At 46.6% G+C, this 22454-nt stretch overlaps 1 protein-coding gene across 6 annotated transcripts in view; it reads right to left on the minus strand.

The window, feature by feature from the left end:
- LOC115205462 (mitogen-activated protein kinase kinase kinase kinase 4-like) overlaps positions 1-22454 on the minus strand; it is a 125202-nt gene that overhangs the window by 54293 nt on the left and 48455 nt on the right. For 2 of the 6 annotated variants that reach the window (XM_029771459.1, XM_029771458.1), the window contains exons 15-17: positions 21878-22078; positions 18138-18296; positions 14310-14441 (exon numbers count right to left, since the gene is read on the minus strand). In XM_029771459.1, the coding sequence (XP_029627319.1) occupies positions 14310-14441; positions 18138-18296; positions 21878-22078 (492 nt within the window). Of the gene's footprint in view, positions 1-14309; positions 14442-18137; positions 18297-19647; positions 19997-21877; positions 22079-22454 lie in introns of those variants that run through there. The other 4 variants (XM_029771461.1, XM_029771462.1, XM_029771460.1 and 1 more) reach the window with 4 other exon arrangements.

Raw genomic sequence — 22454 nt, forward strand, 5'->3', positions numbered from 1 at the left:
ACTGACTGTAGGTCTATAACCTCTCACATATAATATTACCTGCAGTACAATCAGTGGCGACCTGTCATTTTGGGCAGGTGGGGTTCCACATTTTTTTTTTTTTTTTTGGGGGGGGGGGGGGGCTTGCCTGTTTTGCACGTTATTTTGGCATTAATACGTGTTACATATCAGTTTGCAATCAATGTAATATATACTGCTCAAAAAAATAAAGGGAACACTAAAATAACACATCCTAGATCTGAATGAATGAAATAATCTTATTAAATACTTTTTTCTTTACATAGTTGAATGTGCTGACAACAAAATCACACAAAAATAATCAATGGAAATCCAATTTATCAAGCCATGGAGGTCTGGATTTGGAGTCACACTCCAAATTAAAGTGGAAAACCACACTACAGGCTGATCCAACTTTGATGTAATGTCCTTAAAAAAAGTCAAAATGAGGCTCAGTAGTGTGTGGCCTCCACGTGCCTGTATGACCTCCCTACAACACCTGGGCATGCTCCTGATGAGGTGCCGGATGGTCTCCTGAGGGATCTCCTCCCAGACCTGGACTAAAGCATCCGCCAACTGCTGGACAGTCTGTGGTGCAACGTGACGTTGGTGGATGGAGCGAGACATGATGTCCCAGATGTGCTCAATTGGATTCAGGTCTGGGGAATGGGCGGGCCAGTCCATAGCATCAATGCCTTCCTCTTGCAGGAACTGCTGACACACTCCAGCCACATGAGGTCTAGCATTGTCTTGCATTAGGAGGAACCCAGGGCCAACCGCACCAGCATATGGTCTCACAAGGGGTCTGAGGATCTCATCTCGGTACCTAATGGCAGTCAGGGTACCTCTGGTGAGCACATGAAGGGCTGTGTGGCCCCCCAAAGAAATGCCACCCCACACCATGACTGACCCACCACCAAACCGGTCATGCTGGAGGATGTTGCAGGCAGCAGAACGTTCTCCATGGCGTCTCCAGACTCTGTCACGTCTGTCACATGTGCTCAGTGTGAACCTGCTTTCATCTGTGAAGAGCACAGGGCGCCAGTGGCGAATTTGCCAATCTTGGTGTTCTCTGGCAAATGCCAAACATCCTGCACGGTGTTGGGCTGTAAGCACAACCCCCACCTGTGGACATCGGGCCCTCATACCACCCTCATGGAGTCTGTTTCTGACCGTTTGAGCAGACACATGCACATTTGTGGCCTGCTGGAGGTCATTTTGCAGGGCTCTGGCAGTGCTCCTCCTGCTCCTCCTTGCACAAAAGCGGAGGTAGCGGTCCTGCTGCTGGGTTGTTGCCCTCCTACGGCCTCCTCCACGTTTCCTGATGTACTGGCCTGTCTCCTGGTAGCGCCTCCATGCTCTAGACACTACGCTGACAGACACAGCAAACCTTCTTGCCACAGCTCGCATTGATGTGCCATCCTGGATGAGCTGAGCCACTTGTGTGGGTTGTAGACTCCGTCTCATGATACCACTAGAGTGAAAGCACCGCCAGCATTCAAAAGTGACCAAAACATCAGCCAGGAAGCATAGGAACTGAGAAGTGGTCTGTGGTCCCCACCTGCAGAACCACTCCTTTATTGGGGGTGTCTTGCTAATTGCCTATAATTTCCACCTGTTGTCTATTCCATTTGCACAACAGCATGTGACATTTATTGTCAATCAGTGTTGCTTCCTAAGTGGACAGTTTGATTTCACAGAAGTGTGATTGACTTGGAGTTACATTGTGTTGTTTAAGTGTTCCCTTTATTTTTTTGAGCAGTGTATATTTATATATATCACTGAGTTAATAAAGCCACATACAAACATGGTCTCTTTTTTGTTTTCTTGAGTAAGGCAGCTCCAAAATGCAGGTGTTTCAGCCTAGCTCAGTGCTTTCTGTGGTGGTGGGGCAAGCCAGCAGAAAATACGGAGCGTTGCACCATGATTGTCTCAGTGTTCTGTCCCTCATGGGGACACTACGTCACTGCCAAGTCTAAGGGCAGACCTACATAATTCTAGCCTCTTGGGTGCTGCCATAGAGTTACATTAGAACTGTCCATCCAAGACAGCTCAAGGTCATTGGCCACAGGTAAAATGACATCAAATCACGGTATATGTACAGTAGCTTTGATTTGACTGATCATGTCAACATCATACTTTCAAAATCTTAGCTAGCAGTCATCATCATGAATCAAGTCGACAATCTACTGGCAAATCCTTTTTAATCCTTGTCATATGAAGATAAATAATTAAGAGAAATTATAGATAAAACGTATCGGTGCTCATTGGCCATTACATTACACAACAAGTTGGAAATCGCAAATTCAACAATGAGTGGTATGGAAGGAATCAGTGACAGTGGCTGTGTGTCCCCAAATCTGGGATTAAGGGGTTCTTTTCCAAGTTTAAAATGATAAACATTCAACATTGGCCATGCTGTCAATGAAGCATGATTTGTGCCGCGCTCAAAACAACTGTTAACTTGGAACTGCAAAAACTTGACTTCAGTGAGTTCAAGACAACTGGGAAGTTGGGAACAAGCGAGCTCCGACTGGGAATTGTAAATCCGGTTACTTTCTAGAGCTACGACCTGAAGATCAATGACGTCATCATGATTAAACCTTGTTTTTTTCAGAGTTCCCAGTTGTTTTGAAAGCACCATAAATCCAGAGAAAGCCAGACTTTGATGACAAAATTTGCCCACGAAGGACCGCCGCGCCACCTTCCTGTTCAAGTGAGCACAGCACAACAAGGTGAGTCCAAAATGTATTGTATGCTGCTGCATAAATTATGTAATATGCCAGGGAGATATGTATACTGTAGCTAAGAAAGTATTACTAATTGTATGTTGTGTAGTAAGATGTTAGTAGCCTTTGTGCCTCACAATAATAATTTGGTCGATTTACCCCTCTTAATTTAGCCTACTGTCCTGACTTGGTGGTGCACATGTAGCCTATAACCTGATTTAGAGAAATGCAATCATTGAATATTGTAAGAGCTTTAATTGTCTGCTTATATGCCCCCTTAATTTACCCTACGGTTCTGACTTGATGTATAGGGAGAACACTGTAAGAACGGCCCATGACTGAATTCTGTCGCTGTTCATTTCAAAAGTGCTAAACAAATAGTTATATTGACTACGTCCATCCTAGCTCGCTCAATAATGTCTTAATCGAAATTACAGATTGCCTCTTATCCGCTTGTCATCCCCTTATGTCATAGTTTGTACATCTCAATTGTCATCTGAAATCACATTTGTTTAAGCAAGTCAGCCATATCAGCTATGTTTTTTTTTAAAGGCAGTAAATGAGGCTGAACTGTTTCATTGCCAGACAAGGCTCCGCTGATAGCCAGGTGTAGCAGTGGTAAGATGTTAGGACTCTGCTGTTGGGACAGCTTTATGTAGGCCCTAACAGTTTGTGGTTACTGTTTGTCACCGTTATAGTGCAATTAATGTATTGTTTAGTGCTGTGTTGTGTAATGGCTTTTCTGGCATGCATCTCACTTAAATTGTTTTTGCCCCACAAAGATTTACATGCCAAAAGACTGTCTCTAAAGGTGCCAAATTTATCAGCATCATAAAAGGTGATAGTATTTCAACCACAATGCATCCAAGCCTAACTTAAATCTTATCAAAAACATGTTGGGTCATTTTAACAGCTTTTAATTTCCTTAAAACATGTCAAACTGATGTCATTTGAAAATATAGCATGGAAAACATTTCCCGTTTTTTTTTTGCCTATTGCATTCTCTCCCCGGTCCCTAAACATCTTTGCTGAGTGACTTTATTGATTTCAATTAAATTGAACCATTCATTTTATTGATGTATGCCATAATTCTGGTGAGCAATTGTTTATTTAGACTAGGGCAACAAGTAATGACAGAAGATAAGCTGCATGTTGTCACAGGCGTCAAAATGAGTAGACCAAGGTGCAGCGTGGAATATGTTCATCTTGTAGTTTAATGAAAAAAAATGAACACTTTACAAATTAAACAAAAATGACAGCCGACAGTTCCATCAGGTACTTACAACTAAACGGAAAACAACTACCCACAAAAAACAAAGGAAAAACAGGTTGCCTAAGTATGGCTTCCAATCAGAGACAATGATAGACACCTGCCTCTGATTGGAAACTATACCCGGCCAAAACATAGAACACAAAACATAGAATGACCACCCACCTATCACACCCTGGCCTAGCTAAACAGAGAAAACACAGCTCTCCTAGGTCAGAGCGTGACAGTACCCCCCCCCAAAGGTGCGGACTCCCGGCCGCAAACCTGAACCTATTGGGGAGGGTCTGGGTGGGCATCTATAATTGGCGGCAGCTCTGGTTCGGGGCATAGCCCCCACACCGCCCGCTGATCCCCCCGCTTCTGTGTCGCCGGAGGAACCAGACCGTTGATCAGCGCCGGAGGCTCTGAACTGCCGACCGCCGCTGAAGACTCTGGGCTGCAGGCCACCGCTGAAGACTCGAGGCTGCGGACCATCGCTGGAGACTCCAGGCCGCGGAGCGTCGCTGGGGGCTCCGGGCCGAGGAGCGTCGCTGGGGGCTCCGGGCCGAGGAGCGTCGCTGGGGGCTCCGGGCCGAAAGGCGTCGCTGGGGACTCCGGGCCGAGGAGCGTCGCTGGGGGCTCCGGGCAGAGGAGCGTCGCTGGGGTCTCCGGGCAGAGGAGCGTCGCTGGGGTCTCCGGGCAGAGGAGCGTCGCTGGGGGCTCTGGACTGGGGAGCGTCGCTGGGGGCTCCGGACTGGGGAGCGTCGCTGGAGGCTCCGGACTGGGGAGCGTCTCTGTAGGTTCCGGACTGGGGACCTTCGCTGCAGGCTCCGTGCCATGGATCATCGCTACTGGTTCCGCGCCATGGATCATCACTGGAGGCTCCGTGCCATGGATCATCACTGAAGGCTCCGGGCCATGGATCATTCCTACATGCTCCGGGCCATGGATCATCCCTACAGGCTCCGGACCATGGATCATCATTGGAGGCTTCGTGCCATGGATCATCCCTACAGGCTCCGGGCCATGGATCATCACTGGAGGCTTCCTACGGGGAGCTGGAACCGGTCTCACCAGACTGGGGAGACGCACTGAGGACCGCGTGCTCAAAGCAGGCACCGGCCTTACTGGGCTATGGAGGCGTACTGGAGGAAGAGTGCGAGGAGCAGGCACAGGACGTACTGGGCCATGGTGGCGCACTGGAGGGAGAGTGCGCGGAGCAGGCACAGGGTACACTGGGCCTCGGAGGCGCACTGGAGGTCTGGCGCTTAGGGTTGGCACAACCCATCCTGGCTCGATGTTAACTATAGCCCAGCAAGGGCGGAGCACTGGTACAGGATGACCTGGGCTGTGCTGGTGAATGAGGGGACCGTGCGTAGAGCAGGTGCAGGATAACCTGGGCCGAAGAGACGCACTGGAGACCAGAAACATTGAGCCGGTGCACTTCTCCCTGGCTGCCAGCCAACTCTAGCATGACAACGGTGAGGAGCTTGCACCGAGCGCACCGGGCTGTGAGTACGCACTGGCGACACAGTGAGTATCACCGTATAACACTGTGCTTGCTCGGTCACTCGCTCCCCACGGTAAGCACGGGGAGTTGGCTCAGGTCTTAAACCCGCCTTAGCCAATCTACCCGTGTGCCCCCCCCCATTTTTTTTTGCCGCTGCCTCTCGGCCTCCTGTTGCTTGCCTAGCCATTCCTCCCAGGATCGCCATCTCGCCTTCGCTGCCTCTATCTCCCATTGCAGACGGCGTTACTCCCCAGGCCTTGTCCAGGGTCCTGCCCCATCTAGGATCTCCTCCCAGGTCCACTCCTCTGAGCCATACTGCTTGGTCCCGCTCCTCCTCCTGGAGAGTGCACGCTGCTTGGTCTTCTTGTGGTGGGTAGTTCTGTCACAGGCGTCAAAATGAGTAGACCAAGGTGCAGCGTGGAATATGTTCATCTTGTAGTTTAATTTAAAAAAATGAACACTTTACAAATTAAACAACAATGACAGCCGACAGTTCCGTCAGGTACTTACAACTAAACGGAAAACAACTACCCACAAAAAACAAAGGAAAAACAGGTTGCCTAAGTATGGCTTCCAATCAGAGACAACGATAGACACCTGCCTCTGATTGGAAACCATACCCGGCCAAAACATAGAACACAAAACATAGAATGCCCACCCACCTATCACACCCTGGCCTAGCTAAACAGAGAAAACACAGCTCTCCTAGGTCAGAGCGTGACACATGTATTTAATTATAAACAAGTTGCCTAACAAATAGCTAACAGAAATGTCAGAAATTATAATCAGAAACATATTCCTATCTAAAAAGACCTGTCAAAAATAGTTCTGCCATCTCTGACTGTACTGCGTATTTTCTATTTTTTTTGACAAAAGATAATTTGCCCTTATTAAACTCGCCAGATAAGTTTCCATCAATGGATGTCGATTTAACTCGTTTGACTGCTATGATTAAGCAATAAGGCACAAGGGGGTATAGTATATGGCCAATATACCACAGCTAAGGGTTGTTCTTAAGCACTACGCAATGCGGACTGCCTGGATACAACTTTTACAGATGCACAATCGAGAGCATCCTGTCGGGCTGTATCACAGCCTGGTACGGCAACTGCACTGCCCCCAACCGCAAGGCTCTGCAAGGGGTGGTGTGGCCTGCACAACACATCACCGGGTGCAAACTACCTGCCCTCCATGACACCTACAGCACTCAATGTCATAGGATGGCCAAAAAGATCATCAAGGACATCAACCACCCGAGCCACTGCCCGTTCACACCGCTATCATGTAGAAGGCGAGGCCAGTTCAGGTGCATCAAAGCTGGGACCGAGAGATAGAAGCTGTTTTTCAATCTCAAGGCCATCAGACTGCAAAACAACAATCACTAACTCAGAGAGGCTGCTGCCTACATTGAGACTCAATCACTGGCCACTTTAATAAATGGATCACTAGTTACTTTATACAACGCACTCTAAATAATGCCACTTTAATGATGTTTACATATCTTACATCATTCATATCACATGTATATACTGTATTTTATACCATCTATTGCACCTTGCCTATGCCGCTCGGCCATCGCTCATCCATATACTTATATGTACATATTCTCATTCACCCCTTTTGTCACGAATCCCACCGAAGGCAGCTCCCCTGCCTGCTCGGGCGGTGCTCGGCGGTCGTCGTCGCCGACCTACTAGCCGCCGCTGATCCCTTTTTCCTTTTCTGTTGGTATGTCTTATTGGTTGCACCTGTTCCTTTTGTGTGTCTTGATTTTTGGTTATTTAAGCCTGTTTAGCCCGCCCAGGTTTGTGTGGGATTATTTTATAGTCAGTTTGCTATTTGGATGTGCTGGCGATCCTATTGGATTTATTTTCTTTCCGGACTGTGAGCCCGTTGGTTATTGGGTTGGTCTTTTTTGTTTCACACGCCTGTTGTGTTGGCGTGGACCGTGTTACTGGAGAAAATAAATCTCATTTTGTTCCCTACCTCTGCTCTCTCTGCGCCTGACTCCTACCACCACTCCTAGCACTCGTGACACCTTTAGATTTGTGTGTATTAGGTAGTTGTTGGGGAATTGTTACAGTGGGGGAAAAAAGTATTTGATCCCCTGCTGATTTTGTACGTTTGCCCACTTACAAAAAATCCAGAAAAACGCATGTAAAAAATGTTATAAAATGATTTGCATTTTAATGAGGGAAATAAGTATTTGACCCCTCTGCAAAACATGACTTAGTACTTGGTGGCAAAACCCTTGTTGACAATCACAGAGGTCAGACGTTTCTTGTAGTTGGCCACCAGGTTTGCACACATCTCATTAAGGTTTCGAGGCTGACGTTTGGCAACTCAAACCTTCAGCTCCCTCCACAGATTTTCTATGGGATTAAGGGCTGGAGACTGGATAGGCCACTCCAGGACCTTAATGTGCTTCTTCTTGAGCCACTCCTTTGCTGCCTTGGCCGTGTGTTTTGGGTCATTGTCATGCTGGAATACCCATCCACGACCCATTATCAATGCCCTGGCTGAGGGAAGGAGGTTCTCACACAAGATTTGATGGTACATGGCCCGGTCCATCGTCCCTTTGATGCGGTGAAGTTGTCCTGTCCCCTTAGCAGAAAAACACCCTCAAAGCATAATGTTTCCACCTCCATGTTTGACGGTGGGGATGGTGTTCTTGGGGTCATAGGCAACATTCCTCCTCCTTCAAACACAGCGAGTTGAGTTGATGCCAAAGAGCTCCATTTTGGTCTCATCTGACCACAACACTTTCACCAGTTGTCCTCTGACTCATTCAGATGTTCATTGGCAAACTTTAGACGGGCATGTATATATATTCTTGAGCAGAGGGACCTTGCGGGCGCTGCAGGATTTCAGTCCTTCACGGCGTAGTGTGCTACCAATTGTTTTCTTGGTGACTATGGTCCCAGCTGCCTTGAGATCATTGACAAGATCCTCCCGTGTAATTCTGGGCTGATTCCTCACCATTCTCATGATCATTGCAACCCCACGAGGTGAGATCTTGCAAGGAGCCCCAGGCCGAGGGAGATTGACAGTTCTTTTGTGTTTCTTCCATTTGCTAATAATTGCACCAAATGTTGTCACCTTCTCACCAAGCTGCTTGGCGATGGTCTTGTAGCCCATTCCAGCCTTGTGTAGGTCTACAATATTGTCCCTGACATCCTTGGAGAGCTCTTTGGTCTTGGCCATGGTGGAGAGTTTGGAATCTGATTGATTGATTGCTTCTTTGGACAGGTGTCTTTTTTACAGGTAACAAGCTGCGGTTAGGAGCACTCCCTTTAAGAGTGTGCTCCTAATCTCAGCTCGTTACCTGTATAAAAGACACCTGGGAGCCAGAAATCTTGATGATTGAGAGGCGGTCAAATACTTATTTCCCTCATTAAAATGCAAATCAATTTATAACATTTTTGACATGCGTTTTTGTGGATATTTTTGTTGTTATTCTGTCTCTCACTGTTCAAATAAACCTACCATTAAAATTATAGACTGATCCTATCTTTATCAGTGGGCAAACGTACAAAATCAGCAGGGGATCAAATACTTTTTCCCCCCACTGTAGATTACTTGTTAGATATTACTGCACTGTCGGAACTAGAAGCACAAGCATTTCGCTACATTCACATTAACATCTGCTAACCATGTGTATGTGACATTGTAAACTGGTTACCAACGTAATTATAACAGTAAAAAGTAATGTTTTGTTAAAGATTAATAATATGTATCGGAACTGAATATTCTTGTCAACAACAGCAAGTGTTTATAAAAAATAAAGTTTTTACCCTGTAGCCTAATCTGACTACTGTTACCATCAATCTAATGCGTTGTAACAACTGATCTGCAATTGCGATAGAACATTGATAACTTCCGATTTAATTAACTAAACACGTCCATTAATAATTGCATAATAACACAAGACTGCAAATTGTGGCACAAATTGATTTGCTATGACTCCAATGATATCGTCATTTACACATATTGATTCTATCAAATGGTAGCCTACAATGTCATATAGATTAATTCTCCACAATTAGCCTAATGTCACTTTCATTGAGGACTTTCCCCCATAAAAAGAACCACGTGAGGGAGTTCCATAACTTCCATTTACCATTTCCACCCGGGCAGCCCCAGAGACCCAAGAATTGAGCATGCATAAACCACCCTGCTTGATACCGTTTCCTTTAAGCAGTCAACATTAGAACGCAGGTTAAACCACCTCCGAGCGGATTTATGTACTGCGCTCTAGTGCGCCCAAAGTCATTTTCCAGTGCTTTGTCTGCATTATTTCTTTATTTGTATCAGTTCTAGTGTGATAATATGTTTAAATTAAGGAAAAAGGTGTGGAAATAGGTGTCTCCATGATGACAATCTAAATAGCCCACCTACAACCGGTAAAAAGTATTTACTGCTCTCGCTGCTTTCGCTCACGTGACTCAGCCAATCACTGCCTGACAGTCAGCAGCAGGTCACAGTCAAATATATACACTGCTCAAAAACATAAAGGGAACACTTAAACAACACAATGTAACTCCAAGTCAATCACACTTCTGTGAAATCAAACTGTCCACTTAGGAAGCAACACTGATTGACAATAAATTTCACATGCTGTTGTGCAAATGGAATAGACAACAGGTGTAAATTATAGGCAATAAGCAAGACACCCCCAATAAAGGAGTGGTTCAGCAGGTGGTGACCACTGACCACTTCTCAGTTCCTATGCTTCCTGGCTGATGTTTTGGTCATTTTTTAATGCTGGGGGTGCTTTCACTCTAGTGGTAGCATGAGACGGAGTCTACAACCCACACAAGTGGCTCAGGTAGTGCAGCTCATCCAGGATGGCACATCAATGCGAGCTGTGGCAAGAAGGTTTGCTGTGTCTGTCAGCGTAGTGTCCAGAGCATGGAGGCGCTACCAGGAGACAGGCCAGTACATCAGGAAACGTGGAGGAGGCCGTAGGAGGGCAACAACCCAGCAGCAGGACCGCTACCTCCTCCTTTGTGCAAGGAGGAGCAGGAGGAGCACTGCCAGAGCCCTGCAAAATGACCTCCAGCAGGCCACAAATGTGCATGTGTCTGCTCAAACGGTCAGAAACAGACTCCATGAGGGTGGTATGAGGGCCCGACGTCCACAGGTGGGGCTTGTGCTTACAGCCCAACACCGTGCAGGACGTTTGGCATTTGCCAGAGAACACCAAGATTGGCAAATTCGCCACTGGCGCCCTGTGCTCTTCACAGATGAAAGCAGGTTCACACTGAGCACGTGACAGACGTGACAGAGTCTGGAGATGCCGTGGAGAACGTTCTGCTGCCTGCAACATCCTCCAGCATGACCGGTTTGGCGGTGGGTCAGTCATGGTGTGGGGTGGCATTTCTTTGGGGGGCCGCACAGCCCTCCATGTGCTCGCCAGAGGTAGCCTGACTGCCATTAGGTACCGAGATGAGATCCTCAGACCCCTTGTGAGACCATATGCTGGTGCGGTTGGCCCTGGGTTCCTCCTAATGCAAGACAATGCTAGACCTCATGTGGCTGGAGTGTGTCAGCAGTTCCTGCAAAAGGAAGGCATTGATGCTATGGACTGGCCCGCCCGTTCCCCAGACCTGAATCCAATTGAGCACATCTGGGACATCATGTCTCGCTCCATCCACCAACGCCACGTTGCACCACAGACTGTCCAGCAGTTGGCGGATGCTTTAGTCCAGGTCAGGGAGGAGATCCCTCAGGAGACCATCCGCCACCTCATCAGGAGCATGCCCAGGCGTTGTAGGGAGGTCATACAGGCACGTGGAGGCCACACACACTACTGAGCCTCATTTTGACTTGTTTTAAGGACATTACATCAAAGTTGGATCAGCCTGTAGTGTGGTTTTCCACTTTAATTTTGAGTGTGACTCCAAATCCAGACCTCCATGGGTTGATAAATTGGATTTCCATTGATTATTTTTGTGTGATTTTGTTGTCAGCACATTCAACTATGTAAAGAAAAAAGTATTTAATAAGATTATTTCTTTCATTCAGATCTAGGATGTGTTGTTTAAGTGTATTTTATAAGAAATGGCATGGCGGCAGCGGTGCAGATTAGCCCAAATACCTACAACCCTCGACAAATGCATTTTCACTTGAGACATCGTTTTCAAAGTAGCCCAATTTGGCGGGGAAACTGCGGACATGGCAACACTGGGTGCGAGAAGTAGTGGTGCTTGGGTAAAATCACTAAGGAAGCCAAGCCAGGAAAAAGCCATATTACAACCTTCAGTATGTTATGATAATTTCATTGTTTGCTCTATAACCACTTGTTCATACGCCATCGTGATATACAATAAGGCCGGACAACAAAAAGACAAATGTCACACAGTGACAGAATAAATTTAACTAACGTAAACTCACCCCATTCCGTACAAATGTGCGCAACCACGACATTCAGACGAGGCTACAAAGAAAACGAATGGGACTGTAGCGACTGTGTTGACTTCAAAATCTGGGGTGTGAACTACGTTTCTATTCAAGCATTGATCGACATGGTTATGGCTCTATAGTATTGTAGAAAAAACGGACCCTCCGTTACATCGTGACGTGTCATGCCGTAACGTACAGCACGCATAAAGCAACTATTTCTGTCTTACAATCTCTCTCCACCAGGTGTAGCACTTCTCTCATCGTTTAAAAACAAGAAAGGGACAGGGACAGGGTAAGGGGGGGATACCTAGTCATTTTTTGCGTCATCACTGTTAGCGATCATGACTTTCAAAGCCGCTGTTTACTTCTGAAGATCACTTTAGCACCGCCCTAAAAACCCGATTAAAATTCGACACAAACCTTCAAATAGGTATGTAATGACACATTATATAAACTCTTTATCGTGTTTTATTTACATTTTAGAGGTGATAAGGTGATAAGTTGGACAGATCGACACATCTCCTCTCCTTCTCACTATCATGCATTAGTTTCACTTCCCCACCTGCCATTTTTAAAAAGACCCGAAGGAGCTCATTGCCTTCTTGAATTATGCAGAAACGGGCAGCATGAAGGTCATGTCATTCATTTTGTTGGAAAGGGGAGAAATTGTGCTTTACAATGGTATTGACATTACAGTTGATCTGGAAGTATTACGTTTATGGGGCGCTAAAATAAGGTCAATTGTACGGACCAAGGCGATGTACAAAAGTGAGTGAGTTTACGTTACACATACATTTGTTTCATCACAAAACCCGAGAGTAACATCTGTCCATTGAAGTCCACAAAGCAAATATTGCATGTACAAATAGTTATGACCTGCAGTATGGTCAAGCAAGATAATGTTTTCAACAGTTTACTAAACAACTACTGATATATACCCATGGAGTTACCGCAGGTCAGCACAAAGACAACAGGAGCCCTGTCTCCGTTATTCCAGCACCATTTCAACATTTAAACATTATCAAATCAACAAGGCTATATATGCTCAGTTGAATACACTGAAAACAAACTTAAAGATACCAAAAACTATTTAGTGCAATCACTGTTGCGAAATGTCATGTGGCTGTCCATGCGACTGATTTGTGTGTGTGTGTGTGTGTGTGTGTGCAAGTAAAACAAAAAATGTTGACTCACCCTACTTGTAAACTAGTTGAATGCCAATGCCATCCTCCTCTCTTTCATGTTGGCAAGAACAGTCTATGGCTCTGTCATACAGTACACTTTTAGTTTTGTTGTCATAGGCTACCTATGCTTGCTTGCTAGCCTAACCTCCTCGCATGAGCAACAATGAACCAGCTAGGTCAGCTAGCTAGTTAATGTGAACTTTCTAGGCTACATTGAACATCAATCGTCTCAGGCCAGTGACACAACATATTCATTTATGGTTAGATCAGAATTGCTGTCATAATCATTGGTCTATACAGAGAATTAAATCAAAACCACATGTCCAAATCCCCATCTCCATCCACTGCTGAGGAAAGAGCCGATTTAGCAAGCTAGCTACTGCAGAACATGGTGTGAAGCAAAATCCAATCTCGCCTCTCTTGGGGAACGTTTTGATGCACCTGGACAACCTACAGTTGAGCTCAGCTCAGCTCAACGCTGATGGGCTAATTCTTTTACGTATTTTTTTAAATCAAAGTAGGCCAAATGCTTGCTGGCAATCAAATGTTATATTCGTTTGGTCCTAACACCATCAGATACATGGACTACAAATACTGAGAATGAGGGGCGCTGTTTCCCTCGCTCCAATGATTTCTCTGGTGAGATTCAGCAACTTGTGAACTGATAGAAAATGGTGAAAACACAGAGAGAGACGAAAGATACATTATTTTATAATATTTGGGGAAGCCTGGCTTGCCTTGGCATCCACGAATACACAACACTGAGTGCAGGTGAACAAACAGCTGACCCACGCATCAATAACACACACACATACATACCCTCCCCTCCCCCTCCCCCACCCCACACACACATACCACACAAATACAAACACACACCACTCAGATCCAAATATACACCACACATACAGAACACTGTATGGTACTGTATACACACAACAGACAGACAGACAGACAGACAGACAGACAGACAGACAGACAGACAGACAGACAGACAGACAGACAGACAGACAGACAGACAGACAGACAGACAGACAGACAGACAGACAGACAGACAGACAGACAGACCATATACCTCACAGATATAGTGCTGTACATGCACACAACCGGAAGACAGACAGACAGACCATATACCTCACAGATATAGTGCTGTACATGCACACAACCGAAAGACAGACAGACAGACAGACAAAAACCTTTAGTTACACCTGATGTGAGATCGATTAAGTCTGACCAACCTTTGGTGGGTGCTCCACAGAGCTTGGGAAGTCCCAGAAGACATCATCAAACGTAGGAGACATGGGAGTGGTGGCCATGTCAGACATAGAGCTGCTGTGAGGGGCGTCTCGACTGGAGCCAAGATTGGCGTTCTGAAATGGAGACTTAGTTTAGTTCAGGCCATTTATTTTTGGATACGTACAGCTCTGGGTTAGATTACTTTATTTAGTGACACATTGGTCGCCTCCCAAGTGCCACCGCATTCCCTGCATAGTGCATTACATGCGATCATATGGGCCCTGGTTAAAAGTTTAATATATAGGTAATAAGGTACTATTTGGGAGAGAGCCTCTGAGTACTGTAGGTACTACAGACAAGATGGGGAATATGAATGAGGAAGTAGTAGCAGTAGTTGTTGCACAGATAGAACAATGAGTCAGATATTTAACCAGATGTTTAAATGTGAAGCATTCAGTTGGCGTTTCCACTCACTACCAAATATGGTGAGGAACGGAAGCACAGTGGACAGCAGTGGGAGAAGATGGAGTGAGATGGATTTTGGCCGACATTCTGCTAATTTTCTCATCTATGAAACATCCATACAGTTAGTTTACTGTTTCCAAAACTAGAATCTGTAACAGAGTGGAATGCGTTTTGTAGACTTTAGCCTTTGCCAGTTTAGAAAAATTCAATTTAGAAGGAGTGCAAAGGCGAATTTAATTATAGTACATGCGCACTTAACAGAGTAGGTGTTCCTTAACCAAAATATGCAAATAAATGCTAGAACGCGCCAGTAGGATCTCACTAGCTCGTGCTTGGCTCTGCCCACTATGATTTGCTCCCATTGGAAACGACAGGCTCTGGTCTATCTTGGGTTAGTTATGAAAATATTTGGTTGTAGGGTTCTGGGTAATGTATAAGGAAGGTTAACTATGTAATCAACCACTGAGCACACACCTGGGATGGCACATAGAATATTTATACAGACACGGTCAAATACAGTGCATTCGGAAGTAAATAAAAATTCCATTTATCAATCTACACACAATACGCCATAATGACGAGCAAAAACAGGTTTAGACATTTTTGCTAATTTATTAAAAATAAAAACTGAAATGTCACATTTACAAAAGTATTTAGACCCTCTACTCAGTACTGTAGTCGCTGCACCTTTGGCAGCGACTACAACCTCGAGTCTTCTTGGGTATGACACTACAAGCTTGGCACACCTGCATTTGGGGAGTTTCTCCCATTCTTCTCTGCAGATCCTCTCAAGCTCTGTCAGGTTGGATGGGGAGCGTCACTGTACAGCTATTTTCAGGTCTCTCCAGAGATGTTAGATCGGGTTCAAATCCGGGCTCTGGCTGGGCCACTCAAAGACATTCACAGACTTGTTCTGAAGCCACTCCTGCGTTGTCTTGGCTGTGTGCTTAGGGTCATTGTCCTGTTGGAAGGTGAAGCTTTGACCCAGTCTGAGCTGTCTGGAGCAGGTTTTCATCAAGCATCTCTCTGTACTTTGATCCGTTCATCTTTCCCCTCGATCCTGACTAGTCTCCCAGTCCCTGCCACGGAAAAATATCTCTACACCATGATGCTGCCACCACCATGCTTCACCGTAGGGATGGTATTGGCCAGGTGATGAGCGGTGCCTGGTTTCCTCCGGACGTGTCACTTGGCATTCAGGCCACAGTGTTCAATCTTGGTTTCATCATACCAGAGAATATTGTTTCTCATGGTCTGAGAGGTGCCTTTTGGCAAACTCAAGCGGTCTGTCATGTGCCTTTTACTGAGAAGTAGCTTCCGTCTGGCCACTCTACCATAAAGGCCTGATTGGTGGAGTGCTGCAAAGATGGTTGTCCTTCTGGAAGGTTCTGCCATCTCCACAGAGGAACTCTAGAGCTCTATCAGAGTGACCAATGGGTTCTTGGTTACCTCCCTGACCAAGGCTCTTCTCACCCAATTGTTCAGTTTGGCCCGGTGGCCAGCTCTAGGAAGAGTCTTGTTGGTTACAAACTTCTTCTGTTTAAGAATGATGGAGGCCACTGTGTTCTTAGGGAACTTCAAGGCTGCAGAAATGTATTGGTACACTTCCCCAGATCTGCTTCTCGACACTATCCTGTCTCGGAGCTCTATGAACAATTCTTTTGACCTCATGGCTGGGTCTGAATACTTATGTAAATAAGGTATTTCTATTTTTTATTTGTAAAAAATGTGAAAACATTTATAAAAAACTGTTTTCACTTTGTCATTATGGAGTATTATGTGGAGATTGATGAGGATTTTCTTAATCTATTTTAGAATAATGATGTAACCTAACAAAATGTGGAAAAAGTGAAGGGGTTTGAATACTTTCCGAATGCACTGTATATTGGCACCCTTGCACGATTCACTATTTCTTGTAAAATAAGTTGAATTTGAAAAAAAATGTTGGTGTTCACATGTGTATTTTTTTTATTTACAACTGGTAAGAACCAAAACAAATAATATCAAAACTGTAATTGAGATTCTTCAATTGAAAGTAAAGAAAAATGACCCCAGAGAACGCGTTTCCACTGCTCCAGAATCCAATGGCGGCGAGCTTTACACCACTCCAGACGACGCTTGACTTTGCGCATGGTGATCTTAGGCTTGTGTGTGGCTGCTCGGCCATGGAAACCCATTTCATGAAGCTCCCAAGGAACAGTTATTGTGCTGATGTTGCTTCCAGGGGCAGTTTGGAACTCGGTAGTGAGTTTTGCAACAGAGGACAGATGATTTTTATGCGCTACGTGCTTCAGTACTCGGAGGTCCCTTTCTGTGAGATTGTGTGGCCTACCACTTCGCGGCTGAGCCATTGTTGCTCCCAGACATTTCCACTTCACAATAACCACACTTACAGTTGACCGGGGCAGCTCTAGCAGGGCAGAAATTTGACAAACTGACTTGTTGGAAAGGTGGAATCGTATTACAATGCCACGTTGAATGTCACTGAGCTCTTCAGTACGGACCATTCTACTGCCAATGTTTGTCTATGGAGATCGCATGGCTGTGTGCTCAATTAAATGCACCTGTCAGCAACGGGTGTGGCTGAAATAGCCGAATCCACTAATTTGAAGGGGTGTCCACATACCTTTGGCCATGTGTATATTTCACAGCAGTTTAGATGGTACAATGATTCTCTGTACTATACTAGCTTATTTTGTCACATAAACTAAAATTAGGCAAACTATTATAGCTTTAGCAACCAGGAAAATGTGGAGTGATTTCTGCATTGTGCAAATTTAACAGTATTGCACTTTTCATGTAGCACACTTTTTGCCAGCTGAACTGAACGTTCAAATCCTGTTACTGCAGGATTATTTTGCTGTGACAATATTGGTAAAATTAAGATCCTACATCTGTACCTTCCCAATAAAACAGCTGACACAAACTGTAGGAGAGTACAAAATATGTTGCAATGATCAAAATATATTTTCAAAGCCATGACACACATTTGATTGTTCAATAGGGTCTTGCAAGAGGTCTTGTAACTTCATAATAAACAGAAACAGAATGACATTTACAGAGATTTGTCCTCTTAAATTCACAGTGACTGATAAAGAGAGGCAATGCCTATTCTCGGAATTGTGTGCTAACCCTTTACTTTGAGTATGTTTGGCAGCTTGTTTAAAATAACTGTGTTAATGTTAAGTATGTATGGTTGTGGAAGTCCTACATCAATGTAATGTACACTGTAAGTACATTTTGTATATGCCTACTGTAGCTACATAATGATTTTCCAAACTGGGGCAAATAAAGATATTGATTGATTTGATTGATTGGTGGAGTTCGGGTATGCTGGTTTCGGCAGGGGGGTGGGGCTACGTTACCTGTCGTATGGCAGCCCTCTGCGTGGCAGGGGTACAGGGGCTGGAGCTGCTCCCAGAGCTCAGTCTGGTATGGACACGCAGGGGGAGGGGCATCGCAGTCAGCACTCTGTTCAGGTTGGCCTGATAGCTGTCAGAAACCTTCACCCTGTCCATCTCCATCTGAGCAACATGGAAGAGCTGTCAGAAACCTTCACCCTGTCCATCTCCATCTGAGCAACATGGAAGAGCAGTCAGAAACCTTCACCCTGTCCATCTCCATCTGAGCAACATGGAAGAGCAGTCAGAAACATTCACCCTGTCCATCTCCATCTGAGCAACATGGAAGAGCTGTCAGAAACCTACACCCTGTCCATCTCCATCTGAGCAACATGGAAGAGCTGTCAGAAACCTTCATCCTGTCCATCTCTATCTGAGCAACATGGAAGAGCAGTCAGAACCCTTCACCCTGTCCATCTCCATCTGAGCAACATGGAAGAGCAGTCAGAAACCTTCACCCTGTCCATCTCCATCTGAGCAACATGGAAGAGCTGTCAGAAACCTACACCCTGTCCATTTCCATCTGAGCAACATGGAAGAGCAGTCAGAAACCTTTACCCTGTCCATCTCCATCTGAGCAACATGGAAGAGCTGTCAGAAACCTTCACCCTGTCCATCTCCATCTGAGCAACATGGAAGAGCAGTCAGAAACCTACACCCTGTCCATCTCCATCTGAGCAACATGGAAGAGCAGTCAGAAACCTACACCCTGTCCATTTCCATCTGAGCAACATGGAAGAGCTGTCAGAAATCTTCACCCTGTCCATCTCCATCTGAGCAACATGGAAGAGCAGTCAGAAACCTACACCCTGTCCATCTCCATCTGAGCAACATGGAAGAGCAGTCAGAACCCTACACCCTGTCCATCTCCATCTGAGCAACATGGAAGAGCTGTCAGAAACCTACACCCTGTCCATCTCCATCTGAGCAACATGGAAGGGCTGTCAGAAACCTTCACCCTGTCCATCTCCATCTGAGCAACATGGAAGAGCTGTCAGAAACCTTTACCCTGTCCATCTCCATCTGAGCAACATGGAAGAGCTGTCAGAAATCTTCACCCTGTCCATCTCCATCTGAGCAACATGGAAGAGCAGTCAGAAACCTACACCCTGTCCATCTCCATCTGAGCAACATGGAAGAGCAGTCAGAACCCTTCACCCTGTCCATCTCCATCTGAGCAACATGGAAGGGCTGTCAGAAACCTTCACCCTGTCCATCTCCATCTGAGCAACATGGAAGAGCTGTCAGAAACCTTCACCCTGTCCATCTCCATCTGAGCAACATGGAAGAGCTGTCAGAAACCTACACCCTGTCCATCTCCATCTGAGCAACATGGAAGAGCAGTCAGAAACCTACACCCTGTCCATCTCCATCTGAGCAACATGGAAGAGCAGTCAGAAACCTACACCCTGTCCATCTCCATCTGAGCAACATGGAAGAGCAGTCAGAAACCTTCACCCTGTCTATCTCCATCTGAGCAACATGGAAGAGCAGTCAGAAACCTTCACCCTGTCCATCTCCATCTGAGCAACATGGAAGAGCTGTCAGAAACCTTCACCCTGTCCATCTCCATCTGAGCAACATGGAAGAGCAGTCAGAAACCTACACCCTGTCCATCTCCATCTGAGCAACATGGAAGAGCAGTCAGAAACCTACACCCTGTCCATCTCCATCTGAGCAACATGGAAGAGCAGTCAGAAACCTTCACCCTGTCCATCTCCATCTGAGCAACATGGAAGAGCAGTCAGAAACCTTCACCCTGTCCATCTCCATCTGAGCAACATGGAAGAGCAGTCAGAAACCTTCACCCTGTCCATCTCCATCTGAGCAACATGGAAGAGCAGTCAGAACTTGACACCTGGACACTGGAGTCAGACAGTATTACAGCATACTGGAATATCAAATATCACTAATAACGCACTTGGATATCAGACATGAATGACCACCAAAACAAACCCAACGCTAGACAGACAGACAGAGGAAGTGGGACATACAGACAGAGAGACAGACAGGGAAGTGGGACAGACATAGACACATACATGGCAGTGGGACAGACAAAGAGGCAGACAGGGAGGGTCAACATAGAGAGAGACAGACACGGCAGTGGGGCAGACATAGAAACAGACAGGGCAGTGAGATAGACAGAGAGACAGACAGGATAGTGGGACAGACAGAGAGACAGACAGGGCAGTGGGACAGACATAGACACATACATGGCAGTGGGACAGACAGAGAGACAGACAGGGACAGTCAACAGACAGAGAGACAGACACGGCAGTGGGACAGACAGAAACAGAGAGGGCAGTGGGATAGACAGAGAGACAGACAGGGAGACAGACATGTTAGTGGGACAGACAGAGAGACAGACAGGGCAGTGGGACAGACATAGAGACAGACAGGGGCAGTTGGACAGATGGAGAGACAGACAGGAAAGTGGGACAGAGGAACAGACAGGGAAGTGGGACAGACAGACAGACAGACAGACAGACAGACAGACAGACAGACAGACAGACAGGGGCAGTGGGACAGACAGGGAGACAGACAGGGGCAGTAGGACAGAAATAGATATAAACAGGGGTAGTGGGACAGACAGAGAGACAAACAGGAAGGTGGGACAGACAGGGAAAAGACATGGCAGTGGGACAGACTGAGAGACAGACAGGGGCAGTGGAACAGATATAGAGACAGAGAGGGGCAATGGGACAGACATAGAGACAGACAGGGGCAGTGGGTCAGACATAGAGACAGACAGGGGCAGTGGGACAGACAGAGAGACAGAGAGACAGACAGGGAAGTGGGACAGACAGCGACAGACAGAGGCAGTGGGACAGAAATAGAGATAGACAGGGTTAGTGGGACAAGCAGAGAGACAAACAGAAAGGTGGGACAGACAGAGAAACAGACATGGCAGTTGGTCAGAGAGAGACAGACAGGGCAGTGGGAAAGACAGAGAGACAGACAGAGGCAGTGAGACAAACAAAGAGACAGACAAAGAGACAGACAGGGGCCGTGGGACAGGCAGAGAGACAGACAGGGAAGTGGGACAGACAAAGAGACAGATGAGGGCAGTGGGACAGACAGAGAGACAGACAGGGAAGTGGGACAGACAGAGAGACAGACAGGGGTAGTGGGACAGACAGAGAGACAGACAGGGGTAGTGGGACAGACAGAGAGACAGACGGGTGCAGTGGGACAGGCGTAGAGATAGACCGGGGTAGTGGGACAGACAGAGAGACAGACAGGAAGGTGGGCAGACAGGGAACAGACATGGAAGTGGGACAGACAGGAAAACATACAGGGGCAGTGGGACAGATAGAGAGATAGAAAGGGGCAGTGGGACAGACAGAGAGACAGACAGGGCAGTGGGACAGACAGACAGGGCAGTGGGACAGACAGAGAGACAGACAGAGGCAGTGAGACAAACAAAGAGACCGACAAAGAGACAGACAGGGACCGTGGGACAGGCAGAGAGACAGACAGGGACAGTGGGACAGACAAAGAGACAGACAGGGCAGTGTGACAGACAGAGAGACAGACATGGACAGTGGGACAGACAGAGACAGACAGGGCAGTGGATCAGACAGAGAGACAGAAATGGCGGTGGGACAGACAGAGACAGGGCAGTGGGTCAGAGAGAGGTAGCGGGGAGGGGGGCTGAGGGAGACAGGGGGAGTGGGACAAAGGGGAGGGTCAGGGGACTTTACCACTTTGCGCTGGCTATTTGCGGGGCAGTTATGCGTGGCGCTAGCAGCCTTGTGGGGCTCCCTCTTTTTGTGCCTGTGGTCGTGCTGAAGTGAAAGCAGCTGCGTCTGGTCTTTGGGCAACGTGCGGTGGAACTTTTTACCCTGCTGCTGCTGGGGCTGCTGCTGAGGATGAGCCTGTGGAGGTGGAGGCTCAGTCCTCCTCTACACAACGACAGAGACAAACACAGGACACTGACGTTCTGAAGCCTCATCCCGGGCCTGCAGTACTGCCCCCAAAAAGATAGATAACAGAGCCATGTGGCCAATGCTACAGCCTGGAAATGGCTGCTTTCAACAGAGCATCTACTGTAGCTAGCAGCCCCTGCAGGAGACTCTACTGTAGCTAGCAGCCCCTCCAGGAGCCTCTACTGTAGCTAGCAGACCCTCCAGGAGCCTCTACTGTAGCTAGCAGACCCTCCGGGAGCCTCTACTGTAGCTAGCAGATCCTCGGGAGACTCTACTGTAGCTAACAGATCCTCCAGGAGCCTCTACTGTAGCTAGCAGACCCTTCGGGAGACTCTACTGTAGCTAGCAGACC

Source organism: Salmo trutta, chromosome 13 (genome assembly GCF_901001165.1).
Source record: "Salmo trutta chromosome 13, fSalTru1.1, whole genome shotgun sequence".
In the NCBI taxonomy this organism is placed as follows: domain Eukaryota; kingdom Metazoa; phylum Chordata; class Actinopteri; order Salmoniformes; family Salmonidae; genus Salmo; species Salmo trutta.